The sequence below is a fragment of the Oncorhynchus tshawytscha genome, linkage group LG16 (assembly GCF_018296145.1).
Source record: "Oncorhynchus tshawytscha isolate Ot180627B linkage group LG16, Otsh_v2.0, whole genome shotgun sequence".
Taxonomy (NCBI): Eukaryota; Metazoa; Chordata; class Actinopteri; order Salmoniformes; family Salmonidae; genus Oncorhynchus; species Oncorhynchus tshawytscha.
In genome coordinates, this window is record NC_056444.1 from 55,349,326 (window position 1) to 55,373,372 (window position 24,047).

The window sequence follows — 24,047 nt, forward strand, 5'->3', positions numbered from 1 at the left end:
TCAATGAGGTTAAGAAGAATCCTAGAGTATCAGCTAAAGACTTTTAGATATCTCTGGAACATGCTAAAATCTCTGTTGAAGAGTCCATGATACGTAAAACACTAAACAAGAATGGTGTTCATGGGAGGACAACACGGAAGAAGACACTGCTGTCCAAAAAAAACATTGCTGCATGTCTGAAATTCGCAAAAGAGCATCTGGATGTTCGACAGCGCTACTGGCAAAATATTCTGTGGACAGATGAAACTAAAGATGAGTAGTTTGGAAGGAACACACAAAACTATCTGTGTAGAAAAAAAGGCACAGCACAGCACACCAAAACCTCATCCCAACTGTAAAGTATGGTGAAGGGAGCATCATGGTTTGGAGCTGCTTTGCTGCCTCAGGGCCTGAACAGCTTGCTATCATCGACAGAAAAATGAATTCCCAAGTTTATCAAGACATGTTGTCCGCCAATTGAAGCTCAACAGAAGTTGGGTGATGCAACAGGACAATACATACAGAATGGATTCAACAGAAGAAAATACGCCTTCTGGAGTGGCCCAGTCAGTGACCTGACCTCAACCTGATTGAGATGCTGTGGTATGACCTCAAGAGAGCAGTTCACACCAGACACCCCAAGAATATTGCTGAACTGAAACAGTTTTGTAAAGAGGAATGGTCCAAAATTCCTCCTAACCGTCGTGCAGGTCTGATCTGCACCTACAGAAAACGTTTGGATGAGGTTATTGCTGTCAAAGGAGGGTCAACCAGTTAATAAATCCAAGGGTTCACATACTTTTCCCACCCTGCACTGTGAATGTCTAAACGGTGTGTTCAATAAAGACAGGAAAACGTATAATTGTTTGTGTGTTATTAGTTTAAGCAGACTGTTTGTCTATTGTTGTGAATTAGATGATCAGATCAAATTGTACGACCAATTCATACAGAAGTCCAGGAAATGCCAAAGGGTTCACATACTTTTCCTTGCCATTGTAGGAGCACAAGCATTTCGCTACACTCGCAATAACATCTGCTAACCATGTGTATGTGACCAATAAAATTGGATTTGAATTGACTACGACAGTAGTCAGGGAGGTGTCCTTCTATGACCCCAAAGATATGACACACATCTACACCCTGTTACAATTGATCACTAGCTTTTAGATAAAGCGATTCATATACGGGTCGCGAACACATCTCACTAACAAATTATTCATTTAGAAAAATGTAAATGTATATTTTAATCTATTATATTTCATTCTCCATTCTCTGGTATCATGGCTATACATCCACTAATATTCCTTTATACAATTAAGGTTTCAGATTTGTGTTTTTGACTCATATCAAACAATGGCACTTCTATTAATCCGCAAATCATTTGACTGGTGGCATCTTGCAGGTTGAGATTCTTTTTGGCTGTGCTTTATGAAAAGATCCAAGCTGTTACTAGACTATGATGTGTGATTTCTTTGTGTTGCTATGAGTGAAATCGAAGGGAATTATATTGACTTGTCAAAAATACATAGAAATGCACCTCCATTGAGTTCAATGACTCTGTGGATGTTGACTTGAGCTCCTTTCCAGCCAAGTGTCCTTGACTGCAGATCTGTGGCTGATCGTATGAAACACACTCAGGGACACAACGCCTGTCATTGTGGTCTGTTGTGTGAGTCAGCAAGTTCGAATGCATCACCTACTGACACGATGCAATGTTCCCGATCCTCACTACACTGTAGTGGGCCGATTGACTTTAACATGGGTACTAAAACAAGAGTCTGAATGGCTATATTGTAGAAGTGAGTGAGTGACACACACACACACACACACACACACACACACACACACACACACACACACACACACACACACACAAATACAGTTTGTGTAACAAACACAAGCCTAAATCATGTCTGGGCAGTACGAAGCTGTTGAGGCCCTCTATTTTCCATTCAGAGAGACAAACAGCAGATAAATGAGTTCCCTGGGGAACACAGAGGAGTCGTGTCATGTTGTACTGTACAGTTGTTATGGTTTACGACAAGGTGCTGCGAGTGTGTTGTCAGGATGCGAGGCACATGCCATTAAACATAGTGATGCACAATGTCATATAATGTATCTCCTGCTTCTCCAGTGTCCTGATAGGAGGGGGAATAGGAGATGGTCTCTTCCTCTGAGTGTTGATTGTACTGAGTTAGAGGCGTGGCACCACAGCACAAGATCATTATCAGCAGAACCTGTTCAAGCTGGCTTTTCTCTGAGGAAACAGAGGCACCCTCCAGCGTTTACTGAACCAGACAGCTAAATATCAGACCTCTTTTTTTCAGTAACGTATTCATGTGTATGTGTGGTGGACCTATGATGCTGCAGATTTTTTCCATATTGTTGTGTGCCTTGTGCTTCATTTGATTCCTCTCTTACCTTCAGTTGATCAATGCGGTTGGAGAGTGCAATCCTCTTAGCCTGGCCCCAGATATGTTTGTCCTTTATAGCATAGTCTACTCCTATGGTTGTTGTCTGGCATGATAACCACCGTATGAGTCGATGAGACAGCACATACACATCTGGGACCAGGCTACAAACACCTGGTGTCCCTGGTCTAAATCTAAATCAACCAGTTCACCAAAAGCCAGGAGACAAGGCGGCCCTCGAGGACCAGAGGTGTACACCACTGGCCCTGTATTTCTAAAGTGTCTCAGAGTAGGGAGTACAAGGATCAGGTTCCCCCTTGGGTTTACTCATTATAATCTAAAAGTCAAAGCTGATCCTAAATCAGCACTCCTACTCTGAGACTCTTTGTGAATATGGGCCTTTATGTTATTCCACTTGCCTTTGTGTGTGGTGGTATGCAGGAGACAACAGAGTAGTGGACAGGCTGGGTCTGCTCTGGGTTTGTCCTCTGTTCCTTCATCTCATTCTCTGCCCTGAGACTCTTCTCCAGGTCCACCTGACAAAGCCTGGTAGGACACAACACATTAGATCAAATCAAATCAAATCATAAAATATATGATAGGACACAACGCATCAGCCCTTCACTACATGCTGGCTGGCTGCTTGCTATCTTAATGACCCTAATATAGCTACTACATTACTTTGTACTTGTGCCATTTCAAGGTAAATATATATTTTTTGCAAAAATTTCATTATATCGTGGAGAAAACCATGAGAGAGTTTAAATGTATTGGTTCTTCACATTTGTACACATATGATATTACATTTGAGGATTCCACATTACAAATCCAATGTAACCGATGGGGGTTGGTAACCTCACTCCTCAGCTTTGAATGTCTCCCCCCCCGCACCTACCTCAGACCTACCTCAATTCATCCCTCACTTTCTCAAGCTCCTCCCCTTTCTGCTCCACGAGTTGTGACATCAGCATTAGCTTCTGAGTGAGAGTGCTCAGTTGGACCCTCTGATCGACGACCAGAGCCTTAAGCTGCTCCAACTGTAATTTCTGCTGCTCACTGAGCTCCCCTGCAGAATATACACAGTTAAGCATTCACACACACACAAGCGCACAAAATGCGAGGCTGCTATGTTAATGTGATCTGAATGTGATCTGACATGTCCAGGTAACTGCCAAAATAAAGGAAACACCAACATAAAGTGTCTTAATAGAGCGTTGGGCCACCACGAGACAGAACATAATTTGGTCTTTTGTTGACGGTGAAAAATAATGTCTCAGGCGCCACTCCAGAATCTCCCATAAGTGTTCAATTGGGTTGAGATCTGGTGACTGAGGCAGCCATGGCATTTGGTTTACATTGTTTTTAAGCTCATCAAATCATTCTGTGAACACTTGTGCCCAGTGGATGGGGGCATTGTCATTCTATGGGGGCATAGCCACGGTAGCCAATATAATGGCCGGCCCAGCATTTTTATACATGACTCTAAGCATGACGGGATCTTCATTGTTTAATTAACTAAGGAACCACACCTGTGTGGAAGCACTTGCTTTCAATATTCTTTGTATCATTGTATCATTATATAATTTACATACTACCATAATATACTGAAGGGATGGATCAACATGTGAGATTGCACCTGTCATGTCTGTTATCCTGGCATTGGCTGCAGCCAGGTCACGACTCAAAGCCACGATGAGGTCACCCTGGCTACATGTTTCCAGCTGAGACTGGGCCAAGTCTGCCCTGGAGAGATGAGAACAAGTAAAACAAGAGGAGGGTATTTTAGTTAACAAACTAGAAATATGGAATGGTTGAACAAAAAGTAAATCTGCACACGTTTCGACCCCAAACTGGGGCTTCGTCAGTAGAATGTTCGACCATGTTTAGCCTGATTAATCCACTTACTCATAATTCCACAGCTTCACTACAGACACATGCACATGCAGCCGCACGCACACACATGCAGTCCCTAACCCCTAACCCTAAACCTAACCCGTACCCTAACCCGTAGCCTAACCCTAACCATAAAACTAACCCTAGTTCCTAACCCTTAACCTAACACTAATTCTAACCTTAACCCTAAACCCCTAGAAATAGCATTTGACCGTGTGGGGACTAACAAAAAGTCCCCAGTTTGTCAAAATGTTGTTAGTTTATTATTCATGTGGGGACTTCTGGTCCCCACAAGTATAGTTAAACACATCCACACACACACACACACACACACACGCACACAGACACACACAGACACACACATACACACACAGACACACACAGACTGAAACAGGGCGTACTATCACCATATTTGAAAGAGATAACTGTGGTAATATGACCACCTAAATTAGCTGTAAAAAATAAGTCTGCATGATCATTAATCTAAGATTTAAAAGACACATTCTGCACTGTAGCTGTACTATACAGTGTGTTCAGAAATGGACACCAGGGACTCTCATAGGCTTATCTTTAACTGGAATGCAGTGGCACACATGGGATGGGATAAGAAGACCTCAGATTACATTTAGGAATCAGTGCCTTCAGAAGTAATCCTCCGCTTGGTTTGAGACAAGAGGGTAGTTTCACAGACTGATCCCTATAAGGATCATATATATCAGAGTCATTATATAAGAAAAGCATGAGTCATGACTCACGCATATATTTCTGGCCTCATGAATTATTCATGAGGAAAGCACAGTGTGAGCATGGGGATGTTTGCTGAGTGATGATGTCACTCCTTTGTGCAAGATGGCAAGAAATACCATGGTGTGAATACACAGAGACGGCAGGTGAATAGCCTTACATTAAAACATTTGGAGGTTGCATACATTATGATTTACAATCAAAACTGTTGACGTATTGCATCAAATTTACTATAAAATGTGGTAAGGTCCCTCTAGTTAAATTTCAGTAATAGTCTGTGCCTATTGGGGAATGTTTCCACTATTTAGTCTCATCAATAATGAGGCCATCTAATAAGTTGAAAGAAAAACCAAAAAACCCTCTTTACCTGAGTGAAGTGATATTACCCTCCAGGACTGCTACCTCTGAGGCCTGTTTAGTCTGTGTCTCCAGGGGACTGGTACTCATCACAGGCCTACTACTCTCCAGATTCCCCTCCAACGCTGTGGAGAGTTAGAAGACATTATAAAGGCTCATACATGGTTAAAACAAGTTATAAAGCATTATATCTGCACCCTGTAAATATTTAAGTATCAGATTCTCTGGATCCTTCCTGAAAAATAGACACCAGCTGGTCAGATTCAATGTTCACTTCAGCCCTTCCAGAACCACATGTACAGGATCCCCACAAGGCTCTGTCATCTTGCCGATGCTATTCACCCTGTACACAGACGACTGTAGGAGCTCGGACCCAGAGATTACGTTCATTAAGCACTTTGATGACACAGTAATAATAGACAGGCAATCCAGAGGGGCACCTCCAGGCTGAAATCGACAGGTTTTCACTGTAGTGTAACCAGAACTACATGGACCTCAATGCAACCAAAACCAAAGACCTGGTCATTGACTTTAGAAGAGACCAACCTACCATCCCAGCGCTGGAGGTTAACGGACGCATCATTAAACAAGGGGAAGACTACAAACACCTAGGAATCATCATCAACAACGAGTTCTTCTCCAAAAGAAGCACTGAACAAATTCACTCAAAATTTCAACAACGCCTGTTCTTTCTACAGAAATTGAGGAAGTTTAATGTACACCAATCAATCCTCCAAGCATTTTATAACTTCTTTATAGAATCCATCATAGCTTTTAATGTTGTAGGGTGGTTTGGTGCTCTAGGGAACACAAGCCTGAACCCACTGAACAGGGTAATATGAATCAGTGGGAATGTCATTGGAGCAAGCCAGGACCCCTCAGTGACATTTACAAAAAAAGAGGGAGGAAGAAGGGGGAACAAATAGCTTTTGACCTGACACACACAGGTGTAGAGCTCTCCCATACAAACTGAAGAGATCAACTTCTAGTTTTGCGCCAAAAACCAGGGAGCAACCTCTGTCTGGTGGAGTCCACAAAGCATATTGCATGTAACAAACAGTTACATGACCTACAACATAGTCAAGCAAGTTCATGTTTACGACATTTTCGGACCACTAATCAACTATTGATTTAGAACCACGGAGAGTTACCGAGAGTAGCAAAGAAAACAGGAGCTGCCTTCACTATTCCAGCACCATTTCAATTTCAGTATTTCAACATCATCAAATCACCTATGCTTATTCTAGTACAGTGGCAACTGAAAGATACCAAAACAATTTAGTCCAATCAACTTAAACTAAATAGGATGTGGCTGTCGATGGTTCTGATTTCTGTGTGTCTGTGTGCGTGCAAGTAGAACAAACATGTTGAGTCACCAATGTCTTCCTCCTCTCTTTCATGTTGACGAAACGGTCTATTTCTCTTTTTGGTTGTCCTAGGCTACCTGGCTAAAAATAGCTTAAACCTCTACGGGATCGGTTCCCCCCCGCGGGACGGTTGAGCTAATGTTGGCTAATGTGATTAGCATGAGGTTGTAGGTAACAAGAACATTTCCCAGGACATAGACATATCTGATATGGGCAGAAAGCTTAAATTCTTGTTAATCTAACTGCACTGTCCAATTTACAGTAGCTATTACAGTGAAATAATACCATGCTATTGTCTGAGGAGAGTGAAAATGTATTAATAAACCAATTCAGCACATTTGGGCAGTCTTGATACAACATTTTGAACAGAAATGCAGTGGTTAATTGAATCAGTCTAAAACTGTGCACATACACTACTGCCATCTAGTGGCCAAAATCTAAATTGTGCCTAACCTGGAATATAACATTTTGGCCTTTCTCTTGCATTTCAAAGATTTAAAAAAATGGGGAAAAAACTAATGTTTTTTCTTTGTATTATCTTTTACCATATCTAATGTGTTATATTCTCCTACATTAATTTCACATTTTCACAAACTTCAAAGTGTTTCCTTTCAAATGGTATCAAGAATATGCATATCCTTGCTTCAGGTCCTGAGCTACAGGCAGTTAAAATTGGGTATGTCATTTTAGGCGAAAATTTTAAAAAAAGGATCCGATCCTTCCTTTCATGGGCAACATTAGCCTTCTACTGTACATCTAGCTACATATTGAATGTCCATCCTCTCAGGCCAGGGGCACAATGTATGAATTAATGGCTGGATCAGTATCACTGTTATAATCATTGGCCAGTACCCCTATCTCTATCTCCATCCATTTAATTTAGGAAAGGGCTATTTTTTTGCTAGCTAGCTAGCCAATGGAGGACAACAACACAACGAGATGCAACAATTCAAGTTGTTCCTGTCAGTGACACATGCTCTCAATGTGATTTGATAGGAGTGAAGCCAAACCAAACTGGCTTCCATTGGCACTTTTTTTTGGTGTGCCAGGACCCTTTACACTTGAGCTCACTCAGTTTAGCTCAACGCTGATTGGCCAAATGCTCATTGGCTTCCCCTGCATTCAATGCTACGGGCAGCAACAATGTAATGATCTTTTGGACCAGACAGAATCAGATAGATGGTCTACACATACAGAGACAGAGGGGCACTGTTTCGCTCGCTTGGATGCTTTCCGGTGAGATACATTAATTGAAGGGAAATTATTAAACACAGAGACAAAAGAGAAATTATTATTTAAAAAAAAATCCTGGTCAAATATTTGGGGAAGCCTGGCTTCCCTTGGCATCCATGAATACACACCACTGTGTGTGTCTTGTATGTACCAATTCGTCACCACACATGAAGCTCCCTCCCAGGAAATAAAAGTTATTTGCATTGAATTTTGAATAGGTAAAGTGTTACTGAGTTTATTTCGCACCCAGTAACACCAAGTGTAACTATGCATTAATTGAGGAAAATATGTGCTTCTAGCATTGCCCTTTAGTGTTGCATTACACGTGACTGTCATCTAGTGACATAAAATGGCACTACCTTGCATCAAGCACACTACTGTGTCCAGTGCTGTTTAATTTAGACTTGTGGGAACTGACCAACAGTGCCTTCAGAAAGTATTCATACCACTTGACTTATTCCACATTTTGTTATGTTACAGCCTGAATTCAAATTTGATTGAATGTATTATTTTCTCACCCATCTACACACAATAAACCATGATGACAGAGTGAACAAATGTTTTTAGAAATTGTAGCAAATTTATTGAAAATGAAATACAGAAATGTACATAAGTATTCACCTCCCTACAATGCTTTGTAGAAGCATGTTTGGTAGTGATTACAGCTGTGAGTCTTTCTGGGTAAGTCTCTAAGAGCTTTGCACACCTGGATTGTAAAATATTTGCACCTTATTCTTTGTATATTCAGTGTATATTTGGTCTTGTGTTTAAGGTTATTGTCCTACTGAAAAATTCATTTGTATCCCAGTGTCTGAGGGAAAGCAGACTGAACCAGGTTTCCTATAGGATTTTGCCTGTTGCTTAGCTCTATTCCGTTTCTTTTTATCCCCCGAAACTCCCTAGTCCTTGCCGATGACAAGCATAACCATAACATGATGCAGCCACCACCATGCTTGAAAATATGAAGAGTGGTACTCAGTGATGTGTTGTATTGGATTTGCCCCAAACATAACACATTGTATTCAGGACATGAAGTTCATTTCTTTGCCACATTTTTTGCAGTTTTAATTTAGTGCTTTCGTGCAAACAGGATGCATGTTTTGGAACATTTTTTTATTCTGTACAGGCTTCCTTCTTTTCACTCTGTGATTTAGCTAAGAATTGTGGAGTAACAGTTTTCTCCTATCACAGCCATTAAACTCTGTAACTGTTTTAAAGTCCCCATTGGCCTCATGGTGAAGTCCCTGAGTGGTTTCCTTCCTCTATGGCAACTTAGTTAGGAAGGACGCCTGCATCTTTTTAGTGACTGGGTGTATTGATACACCATCCAAAGTGTAATTAATAACTTCACCATGCTCAAAGGAACATTCAATATCTGCATAATTTTTGTATAATTAAAAAAAAATCTTATTTAACACTATTATTGCACACAGACTGAGTCCATGTAAATTATAATGTGACTTGTTAAGCACGCTTTTACTCCTGAACTTATTTAGGCTTGCCAAAAAAAAAAGTGGTTGAATACTTATTAGCTTTACATTTTTATTCATTTGTAAACATTTCTAAAAACATAATTCCACTTTGATATTATGGGGTATAGTGTAGGTCAGTGACACAAAATCTCAGCTGTAACACAACAAAATGTGGAAATGTCAAGGGGTGTGAATACTTTCTGAAAGCACTATATATGGATAGGGCTAAATTGAAATGTTTCTTTCAGAAGAAATATGAAAAGCAAATGCATAACCATGGTAGCAATTGAAAGGGAACCGTTTGGAGATTATGGGAAAATTATTAGACCAAAAGGTGAGGACACAACAATTCACCTAACACATCCAAACATTACACTGGTGATTTTATGTGCATTTTTACACTTACTACACTTTACGCCGCATTTGTAGATAATGAAATCTGAAAATACTCTGGATACATTCAGTAACATGATACGAGTATTTCTGGAAAATGTGGGGTAGGTGCAACGTAAGGCAAAAAAACTACTATGGGTTTGAGTGAGAGGGCTAACTGGCGTCTCCAAGTGGCCACACACCTCTCCAAAGTGTGCACAGTTCCTAAGCAATTTCAATGCACTTTTATGACTCATAGAAGAGTCTGAAATATCAGTACACTGGTAGTTGTTTCATTTGGAACACAACCCTGCCATCACACAATTACTGTTGTTGTTTACACAATCCTAAAACAGACCATTATAAATCTCAGTCTGCGTCAGGTGGGCATCAGGTAGGCATCAAGCTATTCTGTTGTCAACATCCCTAGCTAAGTTATAAAATACAATCTTACAGTGCTAGACTTTCACAGGGCAATTCAGAGAAACAGATCTTAATTTTGGTGCGCATAGAAAGGATTCATGCGTGCATTCGTTCGTGTTCAGTGGCACATTTTCTTTACAATACACAAAAATAGGCTCATTCTGTTCAGAACAACCCAGGGTATGAGGCCAAGTCATCTTGTAAAGGTACATCAAAACATAGTGATCCTAAACGTTGACACTGTATCTGACATGAGTTTTATGATATGGAAATGTGAAGTGCACATTTGGACTCACAGGTGTTTGGCTTGCTTGTAAGGACATAAAAAGGTATTTATTATAATCCTCAATGTCTCATCTTTCAAAATACAGTCCTCTTAATTTACAGCATTTCCCTCACTCGAGACATTTTTTGGTGCAAAAGTTGGCCAATTATTTGCTGTTAAAGATGCCCTGTATCCAGACGCCAATCCCCCCCCCAGGCTTCTAGGGTTCTCCTAGAAGAACAAGACCAACCAGACAGTCCACTCCTTTGACCCCCCCCTAACCTCACCTCTCAGCTGTCCAATCAGCGCTTCCCTCTCCTCCTCCAGCTCCTGGGCTCTCTGTCTGCTCTGGACACAGCGCTGCTCCAGGGCCACAATGGTGTGTGCGTGCTGCCGCACCTGCTCCCTGTACTCGGCCTCCCAGACCCTGTAGTGCTCCTTCTCCTCCTCCAAGACCTCCTTCACCTTATCCTGCCGCTCCTCCTCCCTCCTGCCTGCCTCCTCCAGCCTGGTGCACCACTCGGCCTCCTGGGTCTGTGCCTCCTGCTGCAGTTTAGTCTGGGAAGCGAGAGAAACATGTAGAGAGTCGGTGGATTGTAACGTCTGTTTCCTGGTGGACACTGTGCATGCTAGTTATCAGTTTCAGGTGTTCTCCTTGTAGATGCATCTTTATGTAGCTTTATCACCGGCTATTTACAAAACAAACAGACTGACGGAACCAGCATCCACAGTGTTCTCGAAGGACCTGGACTAGGGGAAATTGGTCAAAACCATCTCAGCACCTAGCCCCCCTCACCTGGGCTTGTCTGAGTGCCTCCAACTCCTCCTTTAGCTCCTCCAACTCCTTCTTCCTGGCTTCTTCTTCATGCTGTGCCACAGTCATCTACAATTGAAGTAAGGGGACATAAAGATGTGCGTCTTTTCGTGGATGTCAACAAAGCATTGCTATTGAATCCACTTTCCCAGTCATGTACATGCATTTTTATGTCAGTTGTTAATAGATATGGAGTGTGTGTGTGTGTGTTTTTGAGTGTGTTTGTGTGTGTGTGTGTGTGTGTGTGTATGTGTGTGTGTGAGTGCCCGCAAGTATTCATGTGTGTGTGGGAGCCAACCTGCTGTCTCTGCTGCACCAGCTCCTCTCTGGTAATGCTCAGAAGCTCCTGCAGCTCTCTGGAATTTGCTTCTCTCTCCTGGAGCTCCTCCAGGTCTATCTGCACCCCAGAAAAGACACAGTGACCCTATGACAACTAAACAACCCTATCAGCCACATCATATGTGCAATCTCTCTATACATCACATTAAAATCACTGATGAGAAAATGAGGCCTTAGATAGGAAAACCTACCACTCAAACTCACTGGAAGCTTATTGATAATGAGAGTGATCTTTCATTGGGTTACAAATACATCAATGATTATCCCATTTGTATACGGGTTTTGGGCCTATTTTCAAACAGTCTCAGAGTAGGAGTGCTGATATAAGATCAGTTGTGCCTTTTCAGAAGACATGTAAGATTATACATACAGGGATATCCTGATCCCAGAGCTCTGAGATGCTTTGTGTATACAGGGCCTGATGTCTATTCTTACTGAATATTCTTATTTGATTATCTACTCCAGTTCTGTGTATGTGGCTTACAGAGCAGAACATTCACCAACATTTTTGAGTCAGTGCAGAGCAAAGTGACAGCACACCAATTCTACCTACCTTCAAATGCTGAAGCTCCACTGTGTAACCCTGATGCTCATTGACCAGGGTTCTGATGCCACTCAGGACTCCTGTGGGGAAACAAAAGGATATTAGATCATATGGACCCCTTTGTGATTTTAACCCATATATGGACCATAGAATTACTCCAGTCCCCTAGTACCCATGTGTGTGTGTGTGTGTTAGTTAGATAAATATCTCTTAATTTAAGATAAGGAAACGACTTTGCATTATTCCATTACTACAGTGTTTTTCATGCCTTGTCCTGTGACTTTCCAGGAACACTGGAACACTGCTTTACCACATAAATACATAATTGACTACGTAAAGAAGTACAAATACAACAGCCAAACAAAATGTAAATAGCTAGATTTAAATCACCTTCAGTGAGATGTGAAGCATCTATCCCAGCTTCCAGTAGTGCCTGGGTGGCACTCTGAAGCAGTGGGAGCTGGGTAGCCATTATGGAGAGGACTGAAGCCTTGACCCAGGCCAGAGCTGGAGACACACTATCCTCCTGTAGTGAGGTCATGGCCTTTTCCAGTGCATTTGCCGAGCATGCCTCCTGTAATTGACTCTGAGTGAGGGGACAATAGACATACCAGCTGTATCTTGTTTGGTCAAGTGTGTGTGTGTGTGTGTGTGTGTGTGTGTGTGTGTGTGTGTGTGTGTGTGTGTGTGTGTGTGTGTGTGTGTGTGTGTGTGTGTGTGTGTGTGTGTGTGTGTGTTTGTGTGTGTGTGTGTGTGTGTGTGTGTGTGTGTGTGTGTGTGTGCGTGCGCTATTTAGGATGTTAGGGTGAAAGTATCAAAGCAGCATTTCCATTTGCTAGGGGAACACTTGAGACAGACAAGTTTCTTGACTGTCTGGTTGAGAGTTGATTTGTGTCACATTGTAGGCTATGTGTTGCATTTACCCTCATTTGTAAGCCACTTTGGATTTGAGCATATTATAATTGACAGATACACACTGTATGACAGTATATCCATGTGTAGGACTATTCAAATGTGAGGGAGTGAATACCTGACAGGTCTCCAGCCTACTCTTCAGTCTCTCTGTGTCCTCTGCTGCCCCCTCCTGTTCAGTCATGAGCTCCTTCAGTTGTCCTTCCAGCTCCTCTATTTTACTCATCAGGCTCTCTCTCTCTCCTAGCAGCTCTGCCACCTGCTCTAATACCTACAAGGAGCAAAGGTCACAGGCAGTGGTTCAATTATGGATGACCACATTCCTTTGGCTAGCATAGCCATTTAACACCCCAAGTAAATTGCGGATCTGTTTCCCCAGGTTTTTGGTCGTCACAAACCATCATGGCCCAACCCAATGCTTTTCAATGAGAAAAAAATGGAATTGGAATTCCAGTTTACTTCCTTGACTGAATTGAAATGTACTCTAACCCTGCAAACCTTCACAATACGTAGCTCTCTGGGACATTTGATATACTTTTATGTTTTTAATCAGTCTCTTTTCTATACTGTCAATGAAGAGGTCCCAGTAACCTGCTGGTCTGACAAGGCATCATGGGAAGTGGAGTCAGAGGGTTCAGTGGGTAACATCATCAGCAGCTGGTCACGAAGGTGCTCAATCTGAGACAAAAAAAACAGTATTTAATTCACTCACTTCGCGCCATTTCAGTTTAAGTCAATCATACTCATGATGTCACACTTTAATTTCTATGAGGAAGGATATTTCAATTGATTTGCGTAATTATCTGGAACTATAGTTAGAGAGGCACTAGAATTCTTTGAACTTACCTGTGCCTGCACCAGATCCAGCTCAGCTTTGCTCTTCTTTTGTTGTGTGTGCCTCTCTGCCTCAGACTCCGTGAACATAGAAGCTTGCTCCTGGAGCACACCATCGTAGGAGTCAACCTAGAGCTTTGGAACTACACTGTATTCCAATTTCACAAAAACTATCCCACTAGGTCTAACTACATCATATCCTCCATATCATACATCATATAACTCAAAATTCACACTGACGCATCAACATGATATACTGAATGTGAAACTCTGAAACTCTAATCTCACGTTAGGATTTGCCTCTGTAAAAGCATCACATTTCTATACACTCTAATAAAAAAGACTTCTAAATAGAACAATAGAGGCTTCTTCTCGAAGATAGAACCCTCAAAATGCCGTAATTTTCCTAAACATAAAACCATGACATGAAGTTCTAACCCCAATCTTCTTCTCCAGTCTGTTTTTTAGCAAGTCCCTCTCTGTTGTTTGGAGCTCCAGGAGCCTCTGCTTATCCCCCAAAGCAACCTCCAGCCTCTCAACGCTCTGCAGATAACATGAGAGAATGAAACAGGGAGGTATGTAGTGAAACAGGGAGGCATGCGTTCTTTATCTATTTACGTTGAAGAGTCAGACATGGTCAGAGAAATGGATATCTACCTTCTTCAGTGTCATCACCTCATTTTCATGGTTGAGTAACTCCTCCTGGTGCTTCTTGCTCATTTTGGAGAACTGGGGGACAGAAAGACAAGAGAGAGGAGAGAGAAAAGCTGAAATGAGCCTCAAAGGGCAAGTGGTTGATAGGAAAAGTGGTCGACAGGAAACCTTGAGGCAGATGAATGTCTGTGGCCTAAATATGGCAGATAGAACAGCAACACCTGCATAGCTACAGCACAGTATTTCTCAGTTCAAGTAGTTGGGCCTCACAAAAGATTCTGGTTTCGACACTAAATCATCTCTGCAATCATTCTCAAAGGACATGGATATCATTCAGCCGTAGTAAAGTCTTCAAATAAAATAATTTTAGTCTATAAAAGTTATTACATTTAATTACTTTATTAAAGTCAAAGGAAAATGAAGAATCTGGACAGAAAGAACTGATTATATGACTAGATTCTGAGAAATATACTCAAAAACAATGGAGACCTTGGTGGCAGTAGCCCCCAGTTGGATGTCCTTGTGTCGGATGTCCTGCCGGAGTCTGTCCACCTCAGACGCCAGTTTCAGAGCCTGCTTCTCCCTCGAACTCAGGTCTCTCTGTAAGCTTCTTACCAGACCTAAATGGATACCATGTAGTCAGACTGACACTGAAATCCATGGGCACACAGGCATGCATGCACATGCCACAAGTGCACACACACACACACACACACACACACACACACACACACACACACACACACACACACACACACACACACACACACACACACACACACACACACACACACACACACACACACACACACACACACACAAACCTGAGGCAGTGCTGCTTTCCCTCTTCAGTCTCTCCATCTGACCTCTTAGATTGGAAATCTTTAGGTCTCGCTCGGTGACCGAATGCCTAAACACCTCACTGGAGCCCCTCTGCAGCTCTACCATCTTAACAAAGTATAGGTTATAATCAAACAGACAGTCACTAGTACAAACTCTCTATACATCAATGATAACATTGAGGGAAAACTATTTTAGAATGGCACTTTAAGAGACTCCCAGAAACAAAACAAAAATAATGGACATTGTCTGGTGTTTGGGGCGGGTACAGAGTATGAAAATAAACTGCAAAAGGGACATTATTTCCTCGAGACAGAGAGAGATTTTTAAAGTGAGAATTTGACAGAAAATGCCACAAATCTCTCTAATTCAGATACCAGGATACCGTCCGTCTGTCTGGGACATGGGCTCAGGGAGAGAGTGGAAGGGTCAGAGAGAAAGACATCACTCAACATGGTCACAGCGATGGGCGCGAGAGCAGGGCCATTGAGATTGAGATTGCAAGCCCGAAAGACTGAAGCTACGGATACCACCTACAAACAGACAAGCGGCCAGACCACCACCACCCCTGACATCTAGACTGAGCTGACGGATCTGAGAGACATTGTGCACAACATGGGAGCCCTCGTGGTGGAACAGAAGACTGAATTGCAATGCCAAAAAACAAAGTAGACAACCTAGAGAGAGAAAATGCAGGTAATGTCAGAAAATACCCCATAATGATCAATGTGAAATAAATAATTTATGTAAATTGCACTTCCAAGTTTGTTAAGAGATACCAATAGTAATATGTATATTGATAGTTTAGACTGTTGAATGAACTGATATTCCTGTCCTTTCATGTTATTTCAGACCAGAGTGACAGCCAGTGAGAGTGACAGCCAGTGAGAGTGGGAACACAGGCAATAAAAAGAGGACATTGATACAATAATACTATATTATTTTTGAACTGACACAAGCCTTCAGGTCCCAGTCAAAGTCATCACAACATGAGCGGTTTAACTCAATTAAAGTGTCTGTTACCACAGCTTTGGAGGCCAGACTGAGTGTCAGCGAGAAGGAGGTGGAAGAACTGAAGAGAGAGAATGTAGGTGACGAAAAAAATGACACGCAGCAGCCAAAAGCACAAATGTTAGTTTAGGCCGACTCAATAGGTTGATATTCATTCAGTACAATGCACCATTTTGTAGAACTAATATTGAATCCCCTTTTAATTACAGTTCAAATTAGCCACTTGATGATTGAGTGATGCTGATCCAATATCCAGACGTGAATATACTGTTGGGTGGTGCTCCCGTTAAAATGAGATAGCCTTCCACCGCATTGTCCTTGCTGTTACTGGATCATTCCACGAACAGAGTACATTTTGGGGACTGTAACTTGGTCAAAAATAAACTATTCATTTCACCTCCTTTTAACATTCCGTCACAAAGAGCACATGTTCAACTTCATAAAGAACATGTTCTCCCATCTCAAGGTGTAAAAGAATAGCTATAGTAATAGCTATAGTAATGCCATTAAAGTAGCAGGGTTGACAGTAACAGGGCTATGTTTTGGGCATAGAATAGTTTGCTTGTTTTAAACGGTAAAACTTAAAACTGTATCAGTGTGTTTTAGCCTTGGAGGCCAGACTGAGTGCCAGTGAGAGGGGAGTGGAAGAGCTGAAGAGAGAGAATGCAGGTAAACAGCAGGGTTGGGGTCAGTTAGGAATTTCCTCATTTAATTAAATTCATCCCAACTCAAAGACATCCCAATTCAAAGAAATTCAACTGAGACATGAAATGTGAAAGTCTCATTCCTTTGACCCACTGGGCACAGACAACATTTATTTTTAGTCTAGTTTTGATTTACATTTGGTTGAGTTGTCAATTAACGTGAATTCAATGTCAAATCAACAAAACATTTCACCATGTCATTGGATTTATGTTTAAAGTTGGGTAAAAAAATATGAAACTATTTTACGTTGATTGCTTCTTTCAAATCCAGTCAGTTTTCCACATTGATTCAACATCATTACATTGAATTGTTTGGTTGAAAATACAAAGATACAGGTGTCCTTCCTAACTCAGTTGCCAGAGAGGAAAGAAAGAGTTTAATGTATGTTGATTGGAGAAAACTGAGGATGGATCCACATTGTAGTTTCTCCACAATTACTAACCTAATTGACAAAGTGAAAAAAAGGAAGCCTGTTCACAATAAAAATTATTCTAAAAATATGCATCCTGTTTGCAACAAGGCACTAAAGTAATACTGCAAAATATTTGGCAAAGCAATTCACTTTTGTCCTGAATACAAAGTGTTATGTTTGGGGCAATAACAATACACCATATTACTAATGTTCAAGCATAGTGGTGGCTGCATCATGTTATGGGTATGCTAATCGTTAAGGATGAGGGATTTTTTCAGGATAAAAAAGAAACAGAATAGAGCAAAACACAGGCAAAATCCTAAAGGAAAACCTGGTTCAGTCTGCTTTCCACCAGACACTGGGAGATTAATTCACCTTTCAGCAGGACAATAACCTAAAACACAAGGCCAAATCTACATTGGAGTTGCTTACCACGAAGACAGTAAATGTTCCTGACTGGCCGAGTTACAGTTTTTACTTAAATCTAGTTGGAAATATGTCAAGACCTGAAAATGGTTGTCTTGCAATAATCAACAACCAATTTCACAGAGCTTGAAGAATATTGAAAATAATAATGAGAAAACATTGCACAATCCAGGTGTGGAATGCTCTTCGAGACTTAGCCAGAAAGCTGTAATTGCTGCCATCGGTGCTTCTACAAAGCATTTACTCAGGGGTGTGAAAACTTATGTAAATAAGATATTTCTGTATTTCATTTTTAATACATTTGCAAATATGTCTAAAAACATGCTTTCACTTTTTCATTATGAGTATTGTGTGTAGATGGGTGAGAAAAAAATAAATATTTGATCCATTTTGAATTCAGGCTGAAACACAGCAAAATGTGGAATAAGCCAAGGGGTCTGAATACTTTCTGAAGGTACTGTACCTGCTCCTTCATCCTTTGGATCTGCTCCCTCTTGTCATTGATGTCCCTCTCCAGACTGAGCAGCCTGTGTTTGATCTCCTGGTCGGTCTGCTGGCTCTGGGTCAGCTGGTGTCTCAGAGCTGACACCTCATCCCTCAGCCCTGCAATAACCCTGTCCTTCCTCTGGGACTCACTCTCAAACACAGCCAGCCTGCTGATCTCGTCTCCTATCCGCAGCAGCCTCTCCTCCTAGCCAGAGCAAAGGGAAAAAAATATTTGCTAGTGGGTAACCTGCTCTGGGTGTATGTTCTTAACTTTTTATTTTACATAATGTCTCCACCATAATTTCCTATGACCGATTTGGATGAAGACTTCTACTTTAACAAGTCAGCAGCTCTGGACATTCTGCTTACTCCAGATCAGGCCCTAATCCCAGGGACTCGAAAGAGGAAGCAGCGGCGAGAAAGAGACAGGTATGGTAGCCTCCTAACGTGATTACGTCGACCAACAAATATACCACAATTTCCCCTGTTCTTTTGGCGAGAACCAACCGGATGAACTCCATTCGAGACTATCCTATTAACAGGACCTGAAGAACTGTAATATGCTATGTTTCTCTGAGTCTTGGCTGAACAATGACATTGATAATATACACTCACCAGCCAGTTTATTAGGTACACCCATCAAGTACTGGGTTGGAACCCCCTTTGCCTCCAGAACAGCTTGAATTATTTGGGGTGTGGACATCGGAAACGTTCCACAGGGATTTTGATCTATGCAGATGCAATGGCCTCATGCAGTTGCTGCAGATTGGACTGCCACCAGTGGTGTAAAGTACTTAAGTAAAAATACTTTAAAGTACTACTTAAGAATCTGTACTTTACTTCACTATTTATATTTTTGACTACTTTTACTTTTACTCCACTACATTCCAAAATAAAATAATGTACTTTTTACTCCTGACACCCAAAAGTTACATTTTGAATGCTTAGCAGGACAGGAAAATTGTCTAATTCACACACTTATCAAGAGAACATCCCTGGTCATCCCTACTGCCTCTGATCTGGCAGACTCACTAAACACAAATGCTTAGTTTGTAAATTATGTCTGACTGTTGAACTGTGCCCCTGGCTTTCCATAAATAAATAAAAACAAGAAAATCATGCAGTCTGGGTTGCTTAATATAAGGAATTTGAAATATTTTACTTTTACTTTTGATACTTAAGTATAATTTAGTGATTACCTTTACTTTTGATACTTAAGTATATTTAAAACAAAATACTTTTAGACTTTTACTCATGTAGTACTTTGCTGGAGGACTTTCACTTTTACTTGAGTCATTTTCTTTTACTCAAGTATGACAATTGGTTACTTTTTCCACCACTGACCGCAACCAGGCAGGATGGGTCCATGGACTCATGCTGCTTATGCCAAATTCTGACTCTGCCATCAGCATGTTGCAACAGCGACTGGGATTCTTCAAACCAGGCAATGCGTTTCCATTCCTCAATTGTCCAGTCTTGGTGATTGCATGCCCACTGGAGCCATTTGTTTTTAGCTGATATAAGTGGAACCCAATGTGGTCGTCTGCTGCAATAGCCCATCCGTGACAAGAATCGATGAGTTGTGCGTTCCGAGAGGCCGTTCGGCACACCACTGCTGTACTGTGCCGTTATTTGTCTGTTTGTGGCCTGCTTGTTTCACGATTCTTGCCATTCTCATTCGATCTCTCTCATCAATCAAATAACATTTAGCTCAGACACCCCACAAGAAATGCCATCAGGGGTCTCTTCACAGTCCCCAAGTCCAAAATGAATAGACGGCAACACAGTTTTATACAGAGCCATAATCTTATGGAACTCCATTCCATCTCCAATCACTCAAGCCAACAGCAAAGTCATAGACTGTTCTCTCTCATTTTTCCATTTTCCTCTCTGTATTTTACTGATAGTCTACACTTGTTGTTTACAAAGCATGTGACAAATTATATTTGATTTGATTTTGTTAGTCTTCTGTTGGGAGAGTTATTCAACATGTTTTGTTAGTACAAGGCAAACAGGGAAGGGACTGGATGTAAAGCAGAGACACATTTCTATTTTCACTGGGGGAACAAAGGCATGGGTTTACTTCCAGATTGGTATTTTATATAGCGGTTACACAATCACAAGACCACCACAAGACCACCAAAAAGACTACCAATAAGACCACTAACAAGACAGATGCCCACCTTCTCCTGTAAGAGGTGCTGCATGGTCTGAGAACTTTCAGATGCTATTGCTCCGGTTCTCTGAGGGGGCCCGCTTCCTGTGTGTCCAGTCCAACTTCCTGCAAAAACCAAGAGTCTCATGTACAAGTGATGCATTTACACACACCTTCACCTATTGAAACCAATTCAAATGTAAACAGAGGTTCATTCAATAAGGCATACTGTTCGCAAACCTTAGCTAGTATACAGTAGCTAACATGGCATCAAATGATTAGACCATGTACGTTGTGTACACAGTTAGACACAGTATAATTCAGCCACCTGGTCTTCGTGAGGATGTCCCTTGTTGTTCGGAGGGGATGCTCTGCCCAGTCCGTTTGGTCCCAGCACTGGTTGGTCGAGCCCGGCTAGGGGGATGAGGGGTGACAGATGATTGCCCCCATACCCAAGCAACAGGGGCAGAAGTATTGCCAGGTAGGAGAGGGAGCTGGGAGGTGGGGGAGGAGGGAGACTGGGCAAGGGGGGGCTCTTCTATCAGCTGCAGGGAGTTCTGATTGGCTGTCCAGATGCTCTTGGGAGGGCAGGGGAGCTGGAGAGAGTTAGAGAGATACATAAGAGGCACATACAACACCTCAACACCAATGATGCCATGCAGCTTAACAACAGATTAACACCACTGACCAAATATATAGCGAATAGTGATAGGTTCCCTCCTGTTGTGTTCGTTTCATGTTAATTAATTCTGTGTTCCCGGTCCAAAATGACCGCCCCATTATTGCTTATTATAAATCAACAATAATACATATATTATCACCTAATGTTGTGTTAGATCTTTTTATCAACTTAAGTTCTTGTGAACATTACTATTAGCTATTTATGGCCTGTAGGCTTCATTGACCTGAGCTCATACAACTCGTTTTTGAGTAAAAGAAAGCGTAATGTATGGATTATTTTGACTATAACAAATACTCAGATGAAACATATTGTGTTATTTATCAAAGACTAATTTGTGTCAAAGTTTAAGAAGGACTCTCTCCTTCTCACCAGTGTCACGATCAAATATATGATCAAGAGCCTCACATACAGTATATCATTTGGCCATTGTGCTGCCACAGAATGAATTGTGAACGAGGCCCCAAAAAAGCTTTATGTACCAGAGTTGTGAGAAAAGTTCTATATATTATGGAAACAATGTTGCGATTGTTTGTGAGAATGCCAACAGGTGCGGTTCCCGTGGGGGTTGCGATGGAAGCCAACAGGGGTGAGGTGTGTGTGTGTGTGTGTGTGTGTGTGTGTGTGTGTGTGTGTGTGTGTGTGTGTGTGTGTGTGTGTGTGTGTGTGTGTGTGTGTGTGTGTGTGTGTGTGTGTGTACGTGCGCTCAAACACACATGCATGTGGGGGTCTGGGAGAGGAAGTGTGTCCATCTGAGAACGGGCATGTGCCTGAACTCAATTGTATACGCTAATTGTAATCTCACCCATTCATTTCTAATGACCGGTCATTTTGACCGGGAACACCACAGGTGTACCAAAGTTAAATAAAACACGCAGAATTGAATGAAAACCATCCAAATGTATTTTGTGTGTTCAAATGCCCTGTGTGGACAAAGTCATGGAACATTATGACAATCAGATTAAATTAACTACATTTTTCAGAGAGAAAACGTGTAAATTGGTCCAATTCGACCGGAACACAGCAGGAGGGTTAAATCAAGCAAAGAGTGGATAACTTCTTACTGCTGCATTGGGAGATATCTAGTACATTAGACAGTATGGCCTACATGCCAGGTCACAGTTGTAAATGTGAACTTGTTCTCAACTGGCCTACTTGGTTAAATAAAGGTGAAAAAATAATGTAAAAATAAAAATATGCACTACAGACTACATAAATCATACCATAGATGGGCTTTCCACAGCTAGCTGGTAGGTGGAGCCTCCATAGCCAAAGTGCAGTTCATCGCCTGGGGTTAGACGCACGGCTGCATTGTGGATACGACAGTCGTTGACATATGTACCATGGGCAGAGTTCAGGTCACTCAGCACAAAGCATGGCTCTGATTTGCTCCATTCGATCAGGGCGTGATGCTCCTCAACTCCTCCATTCTGTCAATAATGAGCATAAAGCAGTCAATATAATAGTAACTCGGTACAGAAGATCACATTTAAATATTGATAAAGCCAGCACAGGTATTCCAATACCAAGATAAGGACATCTTTACTGTATTGCTCAGTTCTATATTTTTCAATACAGATTACTATTCTTATTATTCTTATTATTCTTACCATCATCTATCTAGTTTTGGCTGATAGGTGTGTGTACCGGTAGCCTATCGTTATATTAAATTATATTATCGTTATATTAAAGAAAATAATAGCATTGTTACCATTTTATCTTTTTGTACAGACATAAATTTGCAGTTTGAGGATGCAGCATCATGATCTTACCTGTAAACATAAATCGCAATCCCTATGTGTTCCTACTGTAGTGGTTTCGGCCTGGAGTTTAAATACCCACCCCGTTGTTTTCAGGTAACCCCTCATATCCACCTGTAAAGCATTACCAAATAAATAATCTTATCATATATGCACGTAATTGCTCCCTAAAAAATTGACATGAGACGTGTCAGCAACTTCAACTTGCCAATGGCACATTATGCTTGATAAGTACTACGACTGCTTAAGTTGAGTTCGTTTTAAGATATAATTTGAATGAATGGTACATTAACATGTTACAATATATATTATTCTCTCATACATTAAAGAGACAAACACGTTTTTGAGGCGTTTTTACAATAAAGTGTAAAGGTTTAAATGGAGTCCACCCAAAACAGTTCTATCCAACTTCAGAAAATATATGATTTTTGGGACAACATTTTTACTTTCCTTAAAACGAGGCAGACAATCCGAAATGTATCCAATTCATTCAACAGCAGAGAGAAAAAAAAAACATTGTAGCCTACAGGTTTGTATATGGAAATCAGCTTGACTTCGGATTGTATATCAGCGCCATGGAAACTATACTAGACTCCGCCCTTGGTGTATTCCGCCCTTGGTGTATTTAACCATTTGTTGCATCTGACGGGTGACTTCCGGGAATCTTTAGTCCATGGAAAAAAATGATTTGCTGGAAATCATGTGGTTCATACGTCGATAATTTCTGGAGAAATGTATAGTAAAATGGTTGACAAAATCAACATTTGATAAATAAAGTAATACATATTTTATACAAATACTGTAACATGAATCAAGAATATAAATATTTGCTCAGTATGATTTATAATACATATATAAAAGTACATACTCTCTGTTGTTATCATCTATGCATAGTCACTTTAATAACGCTGCCTACATGTACATATTACCTCAACTAACCGGTGCCCCCGCACATTGACT

At 41.2% G+C, this 24,047-nt stretch overlaps 1 protein-coding gene across 1 annotated transcript in view; it reads right to left on the bottom strand.

The window, feature by feature from the left end:
• Nucleotides 1-23,202, bottom strand: part of fhad1 (forkhead-associated (FHA) phosphopeptide binding domain 1) — a 36,956-nt gene extending 13,754 nt beyond the window's left edge. The window contains exons 1-23 of the mRNA XM_042299918.1: nucleotides 23,100-23,202; nucleotides 22,551-22,757; nucleotides 20,977-21,244; nucleotides 20,677-20,774; nucleotides 18,471-18,698; nucleotides 15,438-15,561; nucleotides 15,103-15,233; nucleotides 14,617-14,688; nucleotides 14,398-14,502; nucleotides 13,972-14,061; nucleotides 13,717-13,803; nucleotides 13,244-13,396; nucleotides 12,604-12,799; nucleotides 12,223-12,293; nucleotides 11,629-11,727; nucleotides 11,313-11,399; nucleotides 10,804-11,074; nucleotides 5,395-5,509; nucleotides 4,027-4,133; nucleotides 3,297-3,456; nucleotides 2,806-2,936; nucleotides 2,603-2,664; nucleotides 2,401-2,496 (exon numbers count right to left, since the gene is read on the bottom strand). Of these exons, the coding sequence (XP_042155852.1) occupies nucleotides 2,401-2,496; nucleotides 2,603-2,664; nucleotides 2,806-2,936; nucleotides 3,297-3,456; nucleotides 4,027-4,133; nucleotides 5,395-5,509; nucleotides 10,804-11,074; nucleotides 11,313-11,399; nucleotides 11,629-11,727; nucleotides 12,223-12,293; nucleotides 12,604-12,799; nucleotides 13,244-13,396; nucleotides 13,717-13,803; nucleotides 13,972-14,061; nucleotides 14,398-14,502; nucleotides 14,617-14,688; nucleotides 15,103-15,233; nucleotides 15,438-15,561; nucleotides 18,471-18,698; nucleotides 20,677-20,774; nucleotides 20,977-21,244; nucleotides 22,551-22,757; nucleotides 23,100-23,195 (3,054 nt within the window). The 5' untranslated portion in view covers nucleotides 23,196-23,202. The remainder of the gene's footprint in view (nucleotides 1-2,400; nucleotides 2,497-2,602; nucleotides 2,665-2,805; nucleotides 2,937-3,296; nucleotides 3,457-4,026; nucleotides 4,134-5,394; nucleotides 5,510-10,803; nucleotides 11,075-11,312; nucleotides 11,400-11,628; nucleotides 11,728-12,222; nucleotides 12,294-12,603; nucleotides 12,800-13,243; nucleotides 13,397-13,716; nucleotides 13,804-13,971; nucleotides 14,062-14,397; nucleotides 14,503-14,616; nucleotides 14,689-15,102; nucleotides 15,234-15,437; nucleotides 15,562-18,470; nucleotides 18,699-20,676; nucleotides 20,775-20,976; nucleotides 21,245-22,550; nucleotides 22,758-23,099) is intronic.
• Nucleotides 23,203-24,047: the final 845 nt, after the last annotated feature.